The sequence below is a fragment of the Solanum verrucosum genome, unplaced genomic scaffold (assembly GCF_900185275.1).
Source record: "Solanum verrucosum unplaced genomic scaffold, falcon-dt-bn FXZP01000182.1, whole genome shotgun sequence".
NCBI classification, from domain to species: domain Eukaryota; kingdom Viridiplantae; phylum Streptophyta; class Magnoliopsida; order Solanales; family Solanaceae; genus Solanum; species Solanum verrucosum.
This window is the reverse complement of record NW_026020378.1, coordinates 4,136,132-4,145,404: the sequence shown is the minus strand read 5'-3', so window position 1 is coordinate 4,145,404 and position 9,273 is coordinate 4,136,132. Positions and strand designations below refer to the sequence as shown.

At 35.1% G+C, this 9,273-nt stretch overlaps 1 protein-coding gene across 1 annotated transcript; it reads right to left on the bottom strand.

Annotated features, from left to right (window-relative positions):
• Nucleotides 1-534: 534 nt before the first annotated feature.
• On the bottom strand, nucleotides 535-1,835 carry LOC125838616 (uncharacterized). Its single transcript, XM_049517668.1, has 5 exons — nucleotides 1,812-1,835; nucleotides 1,618-1,710; nucleotides 1,410-1,514; nucleotides 773-1,153; nucleotides 535-588 (listed from the first exon to the last, which is right to left on the bottom strand). Exons 2-5 carry the CDS (start codon nucleotides 1,696-1,698, stop codon nucleotides 535-537), a joined length of 621 nt encoding a protein of 206 aa, XP_049373625.1. The 5' UTR covers nucleotides 1,699-1,710; nucleotides 1,812-1,835.
• Nucleotides 1,836-9,273: the final 7,438 nt, after the last annotated feature.

Here is a 9,273-nt window from a genome sequence, read left to right as displayed (position 1 = left end):
GACAGATACAAATCATATAAACAAAAAAGCTCTAGTTGCTTGGGAGAAAATATGTACTCCAAAATCTGCAGGTGGACTGAATATTACAAATTTGCATTTATGGAACAAAGCTGCAATTGCTAAGACTTTCTGGGACCTTACTCACAAGCAGGACAAGATGTGGATTAGAAGGATTCATAGTTTTTATATAAAATCAAAAGGTAAACCAAGCAAGAAAAAGAGAGCAGCAATTAAAAGAAGACAACAAAAAGAGGCTGAGATACAACATTCCAAAGTACAGGAAAGACAGATTCCTAGAAACAAGAACCAGCAGCAACAGGATGACAGCTCAAACCACATCAGAACAGAGTTTAACTAGCACAAGTGACAACAAACTCACTCACAAAAATACAACAAAGTCTCTAACCTTCGAAGAAATCTAAAAGGGACAGCTTTAGCTATGAGAATCAGTTTAAGCAATGAAAACTAAAACCATCTCTCACAACAACCATCACAATACAAAGAAGTAAAACAACAGGGGATAAAAGTACACAACTACAACCCAAAATCAGTAGAGTCCTCCTTCAACACAATACAACACTCATACAACTAAAAATATATAAAAAAAATTGGTATAGAAGCTTAAAGGAGACAATGAGTAACAAAAACAAAGTAAACTTTCAAAGATTCAAGATAGTAAAATAAGTTCAGAATTTATTTACCAAGAACACCAGCTCAACTAGAAGAAAAACAATATGTAGACTATTAACATAAAATGTAAAATACAAAATACCTTTTGAAGAACCAAATCATGAGCTGACCCTGAAGAATGTGGAAGATTTGTGCCTCTTACAGCTTGTGCGCTACTTGCATCAATAGGTGAAGCAATGTTAGATCCAACACACCCTGGTATATCTTGAAAATTCAATCCAGGGTTGTTTTGCAGCAATTGAGTGAATAAATGTCGCATTTCTTCTCTCAATTCTTCCTTTAGAGAAGTGATTTCATTGGCATGCTTTTGTTTTAGATTGTTAATTTCCTCATCTTTCTTCAAAGAACTTGTTGTCACTGATCTACCATAGCACCTAAGTCGACCAGGCTGCTCCTTTCCAAACACTGCCCTAAATGCATCATCAGTTGTTTCCCCAGAATTTTGGCGATTTTGAAGTTCAGCCTGTTGAATAAAATTGGCATCCATAATGAATTGTAAGTACTATTTCATTTCCAGTCCTATGATAGCGATCAAGAACTAAAAAAATCTGACAACTTTTCCTAGCAAACAATTCAGCGACATCGACAAAGAGAAGAAGAATAAAAAGAAGAAGAAGAAGAAGAAGACATACGTGATAAAATTCAATGGAAAACTCCCCACAATATATAAATTTTAAGTCTAAATCAAATTCACTACTAATCCTCTTTAAAAAACTTACTATTGCAACTTGGGTATCAGCCTGGATTTCCTTTCCCGTCTTGGTACGAGTTGCAATAAACATTTCAGGCTTTGATGGTTCTTCGTTGTTGTCTTTGGCTGCACGCTACAGATTATATAAAAAAAAAACAAAAAATACATCAGTATGCTCTAATAAAGTACAAAAAAATGAAATTCAGATTTTTGAAGAAATGTCAGCTAAGTATTACCAATGCCACGCATACTCTTGCAAAATTAATAGGTCCCATTCGATGCCTCCACTTTTGTTTTTTCCTGTTTTGAGAATTCATCTCGCATGTGTCCTATTATTAAATAAAAAGAGATAATTGAAATGATAAATAAAAAAAGAATAGATATGATGCAAAATATGTCGATGAGTAGAAATGCACTATTTTAGCCTTACTTGAACAGTTGGGTGTTTCCAATACTCGATCAACTGGCGGAATTAATTATCTGAAATGCCATCAGGACGTTTTGCTAGCATATCCTCAAGGGTACTGTTTTTATCAAAAAATTTCTCTTTAATTTTTTGCTTGTGTCGCCTCCAAGCATCACGAAGACCAGTCATCACCCACTTCTTTCCTTCTACTAGAATTAGAAATTTGGACTATGCAAAATAAAATATATTTAGCTTCAGTAAGTAAAAATAAAAAATAAAATATGCAATCCCAAGAGTGATTGTTCTTACATTGATAAATTCCCACATGCGCTTTTTAGTATCCTTTGGCACCGCATGCCAACTAGTGTACATCAAGCTGATGAATCTAGGATTCCTTGCAATTGTTCCTATAAAGTTGCTTAATTGTGACACTATCTTATTAGTTGGTCCCACTGCTTGTCCTTTATCAAATGCCACCTCATTTCTTTCTTCCAAATTTCTTGCGTGAATATCCTTACATGTTGTTTGTCCTCGAACTTTTTTTGACTTTGATATTTCTAGATTGATGTAACAGACAAGAAATAAGATATTTCTTTAATAACGAGTACTAAATCTTACATGGTTTAAGACATACCTTTTGTACTACAATCAATGTTAATTTCCTCTTCGACATCACATTTATCTCCACTGAGTTCTTCTTGATCCACAAGATCATCCAATCCTTTGTTGTGTTCATTAATAATAGGATCATGAATATCATGTTCATTGTGTATCTGTTGCTTATCCAGAAATAGATCAATAGTGGTAGATGGTCGGACCGATTTCCTCTTCACTTGTTTGAAGTTCAGTAGATCCTCATTATCATGTTGTACCTCTCCATTACCTAGTATTGTTCCAGTCACATGTACTGAAGCAGTAACACCTTCCTTGAATGATGTTTGGAACCTAGAGTTATTCATAGGAAGTTTAATTCCTTTCTCTTGAATGGACTCTCCAGATTGAAATAACCTCTGTTTAGTTTGTCCTTTCCCTGCAATCATATGTGAGGTTCTAAGCTCTTCCCTTGAAGACGATTGAATTACTGATTTGTGCCCAAGTAATTTACTCTTTCCTTGTTGTGGAGTGAAATCCTCAGAATTCTTTCTTTTATGTGGTATTGGTTCCTGCTCTTTCTTAGCTCTATCATTGCGTTTATTTGCAAGTTGTTCTCTCTTAATCTTGAATTTGTTGGCCAATTCAGTACTTGATCGGTATTGCATATCAACATCCAGATTCTTGAATGGACTTTGAGCTTTGTTTGGATTCGGACCCTTTTTCTTTAGTATTGCTGATTGATTCATTCTTCTCGCTTTGTTTTAATCTCTTTGATTTCTTCTCCTGTGGTAAGTAAACCTACAAAATAAAAAGGTTTTTGAAGTGAAAGAAGTAGTAGCAATATAATTTTGATATAAGGTTGACAGATGGATAGCTTATTAATTTGAAACATTGTCCTTCCTATGCCTTGTGCATCTGCAGAACCCACAAACCAACTCTTTCCAGAATTTCCAACTCTATAGAAGTTATAGAAAAGCTCAACTCTTTCCAGAATTTCCAGCACTGTATTATAGCAGATTGCAGCAACTGAGTTTCCAGAATTTCCAGCACTGTATAATATTGCAGCAGCTAAGTTTCCAGAACTTCCAGCAGTATATATACTGGAAACTGAGTCTATAAGCTGTACATACACAATATCCCCGGAGCCACAACTAAACTAATCTTATAACCTGTACAACCATTCAGAATACTTTACCTAGAGCCACAATTTTATATGTAAATACTTTACCTTCTAACCAGCTATACCAAACATAAATTACTTAACCAAATCATATCAACTAAAGCATTGTGAAACAACCAAACAGGCTCATTTCTGTGCACAGTGTTCCACCATCTCATCACCATGTATTTAAGAGGAATATAATCCTTTTGGATACCCAGGAAACAGAAAAGAACCCCAGACCTTTCTGGCAAAACTTCCAAAGTTGAAAATATGTTCAATAGTGTCAAGTTCAGGGGAATTACAGCAAAAACATTCTGCAGGGTCAACTCCAAAACTGGACAGCTTCTCATTACTTAAATTACTTAAAGGTAAATAGTTGTACCTTTCTCGGAGCGACGAACTTAGGACTGCGACAAAACCAGAAACGACTTCAAACTGCAGAGCTCACTGTTCTACCTCTAATGCCTACTGCCTGATAATAAAAGGAAACAAATAAGAATATAAATAACAAACAACAAAATATAACAATATTCAGCTAGAAGTACAGGTTCCTCATTTAATCTCTTTGATTTCTTTCCCTGTGGTAAGTAAACCTACAAAATAAAAGGTTTTTTAAGTGAAAGAAGTAGCAGCAACATAATTTTGATATAAGGTTGATAGATGGATAACTTATTAATTTGAAACATTGTCCTTCCTATGTCTTGTGCATCTGCAGAACTCACAAACCAACTTTTTCCAGAATTTCCAACTCTATAGAAGTTATAGAAAAGCTCAACTCTATTCAGAATTTCCAGTACTATATTATAGCAGATTGCAGCAGCTGAGTTTCCAAAATTTCCAGCACTGTATAATATTGCAACAGTTGAGTTTCCAGAACTTCCAGCACTACATATACTGTAAACTGAGTCTATAAGCTGTACATACACAATATCCCCGGAGCCACAACTAAACTAATCTTATAACCTGTACAATCATTAAGAATACTTTACCTAGAGCCACAATTTTATATATAAATACTTTACCTTCTAACCAGCTATACCAAACATAAATTACTTAACCAAATCATATTAACTAAAGCATTGTGAAACAACCAAACAGGCTCATTTCTGTGCACAGTGTTCCACCATCTCATTACTATGTATTTAAGAGGAATATAATCCTTTTGGATACCCAGGGAAACAACAAAGAACCCCAGACCTTTCTGGCAAAACTTCCAAAGTTGAAAATATGTTCAATAGTGTCAAGTTCAGGGGAATTACAGCAAAAACATTTTGCAGTGTCAACTCCAACTGGACAGCTTCTCATTACTTAAATTACTTAAAGGTAAATAGTTGTACCTTTCTCGAAGCGACGAACTCGGGACTGCGACAAAACCAGAAAAGACTTCAAACTGCAGAGCTCATTGTTCTGCCTCTAATGCCTACTGCCTGATAATAAAAGGAAACAAATAAGTATATAAATAACAAACAACAAAATATAACAATATTCAGCTAGAAGTACAGGTTCCTCATTTAATCTCTTTGATTTCTTTCCCTGTGGTAAGTAAACCTACAAAATAAAAGGTTCTTTAAGTGAAAGAAGTAGCAACAATATAATTTTGATATAAGGTTGATAGATGGATAACTTATTAATTTGAAACATTGTCCTTCCTATGTCTTGTGCATCTGCAGAACTCACAAACCAACTCTTTCCAGAATTTCCAACTCTATAGAAGTTATAGAAAAGCTCAACTCTATTCAGAATTTCCAGTACTATATTATAGCAGATTGCAGCAGCTGAGTTTCCAAAATTTCCAGCACTGTATAATATTGCAGCCGTTGAGTTTCCAGAACTTCCAGCACTATATATACTGTAAACGACTTCAAACTACAGAGCTCACTGTTCTGCCTCTAATACCTACTGCCTGATAATAAAAGGAACAAATAAGTATATAAATAACAAACAGCAAAATAAAACAATATTCAGCTAGAAGTACATGTTCATCAATAAAATAATAATCAGATAAGAAGCCAACATAAATTATTTAACCAAACAACAATTGGGTGCATGAAAAAAACCTACAAAATACTTAAACATTGTAGCGATCTAATCTTCAATTCCACATATTACATATCTTAATGTGTTTGTACCAAGAAAATAATTAATTTACAAAAACAGTAAGTGAGCACTATATGGTCATCACAAAAATAATGAAACTCATGGTGCGTCATCTTCAAACTCTTCTTCAGACTCATCTTCAAACTCATCTTCATACTCATTTTCAGACTCATCTTCATACTCATTTTCAGACTCATCTTCAAACTCATCTACAGATTCATCTCCAAACTCCTCTTCATACTCGTCTTCAAGTTATTGAGTAACAAATTCCTCCGAAGGCACATCAATAATTGTTTCTGGTACATCAGTCCTTGTTAAGAGTATTTCACCATTATCTTTTGGTATAGATGGTCCCATCAAATGTTCAGATGGCTCATTTTCATAACTTTGTGGGAGATCCTCTTCAACTTCATCACCCATGTTAAACAAGTCTCTTGGAACAGTCTTTATAACATAATGTCTATCTTGATCATATGGATCTTGCACATAGAAGCATTGGTGTACTTGAGATCCAAGCACAAAAGGCTCTTCCTGAGAGCATCTCTTGTTAAAATAGACATAAGTAAGGCCATAAGCATCATTTTCAACCTCATACCAATCGCACTTTAATAGAACAACCTTAAAATGACCGTAATAGTCTAATTCAACAATATCAACTATTCTGCCATAATAAGTCAAATCTGCAGCAATCAGATTTTTATCCTTTGAGCTTGCAAAGCTTGTAGTAGAGGCAACTAGTGTAACACCACTATTTTGTGTTTTACGCCTTGCATCACGCTGCCTAACATGGAATCTATATCCATTGATGAGATACCCAAAATATCTTTTTGCAACAGAATTTGGTCCTCTAGACAATTGTTTTATCAAATTAGGCACATCCTCTTGCAAAGCACGAGTTTCAAACCATTGAGAGAAGTTTTGACAATGATTCTTGGCCTTGTTCCATTTAGATCTTCGTGGTTGATTATTAACTTCTTGCTCATGCTCTCTACACAACATGGACTTTTTTTTGTTAAAATAATAAATAAAATAAGTTAAAATTAATTATACAAAAAGAATACTATATTCAAATTAAGGTACCTAATATATTCTTGACCCTCGTCACAATTTCCCAATAAGTATGCATGTGCCTGACTTAGTGACTTGTTATCTAAAATGAATGGATCGGTTTTCTTTGCTCCTAAAGGAACTCCTTTGTTAGGAAACAAGCTCACAGTTTCTGCATCACTTGGGTCACATTCATCATTATTTCGGGCTCTTCTGTTAAATCTAGTATGAACACCCCTATGCAGATACTTACAGAATAAATTCATACAATCTATTCCCACTCGTGTCTCTGCTATGCAACCTTCTGGATAACGTCTGTTGCGGATGTATGATTTGAATGTACCCATTTCTCTTTCAGTGGAATACATCCATCGATTTTGAACTGGACCTCCTAATCTCACTTCATTCGCCAAATGGATGGGCAAATGAATCATTATATCAAAAAATGAAGGAGGAAAAATTCGCTCCAACTGATTTATTGTTTCTATGATCTCTACTTCTAAGCAATCTAGTTCCTCCAATGTGATTACTTTTTGACACAAACGACGGAAGAAGGAACTAAGACGAATCAAAGGAATAGCCACATGATCAGGAAAAATGCTTTTAATTAGTATTGGAAGCAAGTAATGTAACATGAAATGAGCATCATGGGTTTTATAATTAGACACTTTTCTTTCATCCAAGTGCACACACCTAGATATATTGGAGGCACTACCATCAGGTAACTTAGCTGTCTTTAAAACTCCACAAAAAATTGATTTCTCTCCATTTGTCATTGAGAAGCACGCCTTTGCAAACTTTGTTCTCTTACTATCTTCTGTATCTTTTGGATGAAAGTTCTTTCTGATTCCCATATCTTTTAAATCATATCGGGCTTTTGCATGATCCTTTGTTTTGCCAGAAATATCCAAAAGAGTTCCAAGTATGCTATCAACTATGTTCTTCTCTATGTGCATTACATCAAGGTTGTAGCGTAACAAGTTGTGTTGCCAATAAGGTAATTAAAAAAAAATTGACCTTTTTTTCCATGGGCCATCATTTGATCTCTTTTTCTTCTTTCCAAACACATTTTCAAAATCATGTAAGTTATTAAGCACATCAGTTCCCTTTAAGAAAGGTGGAGGAGGCCTGAATTCAGTTTTTCCATTGAAAGATCTTTTGTTAGATCTCCATGGATGATCCATGGGTAGAAAAACACGATGATCCATATAACACATTTTCCGACTATGTTTAAGATAATGAGAATTAGTGCCATAGTTACAACAGGGGCAAGCAAACTTTCCTTTTGTACTCCAACCAGATAACATAGCATATGCAGGAAAGTCATTGATTGTCCACATAAGAGCTGCCCGCATTTGAAAAGTTTGATTTCTTGAAGCATCATATGTTTCAACCCCAGAATCCCACAATAATTTTAACTCATCTATCAACGGTTGTAAGTAAATATCAATGTCATTTCCAGGTGATCGCGGCCCAGGTATAAGCAAAGAAAGTATAGAATATTCAGATTTCATGCACATCCAAGGCGGAAGGTTATACACCATCAACATAACTGACCATGTGCTATGTGATATACTCATGGTTCGAAATAGATTGAATCCATCACTTGACAAGCCAAGTCTCACATTGCGACAATCTAGTGCGAAATCTGGATGCAACCTATCAAAATCTTTCCATGCTAGACCATCAGCGGGATGCCTTAACTTTCCATCTTTAGAACGCTCCTCGTCATGCCACCTCAAATAATCTGTCGTCTTTGAGCACATAAATAGCCTTTTGAGTCTAGGAATTAATGGAAAGTGTCTCAAACTCTTTGCTGAAACTCGATGTTGTTTTTTTGAAGACTCAAGCTCGCTATCAACTTCAGGAGATTTAATATATCGTGAAGCTCCACAAGTATGACAAAATTCATCATCCTTATGATCATTCCTGAACAACATGCAATCATTGGGACATGCATCAATTTTCTCATAATCAAGATCAAGATTCTTAACCATAGACTTGGTTTTATTGTAAGACGGAGGAATGTTCAACTCGGGCATCGCCTCTTTTAATAACTCTAAAAGAGAAGTGAATGATTCATTGCTCCATCCATGTAGACACTTCGACAAATATAAATGAAGTGTGAATGATAATTTAGAGAACCCTGTACAACCAGGATATAATTCTTGGCTTGCCTCTTCAACTAAGTTATAGAATTTCTTGGCATCTTCATTTGGACCATCATAAACTCCTTCAGCCTGTGCAACATCTCTAAATTGATCATTCAACAACCCATCAATATCATCACGCAAGTAATCCATAACATCGTCAACATTCAAGTTGATATCCCATTCCCCGTGATTGATCCATCTAGTATAGCCTTTAACAAATCCATAACATATTAGATGATCATACACTACATTCCTTCGAGTCCAACGACTATTACAATATTTTGCACATGGACACTGAATTTCCTCTCCTTGAGGATCTCCATAAGAGTAAGCAAAATCTAGGAATGATTCAACACCAGCAATATACTCTTTGCTATACCTTGCTAAATCCATCCAATCTTTTGATGGGATATTTGAATTCCTAGAATAAGAT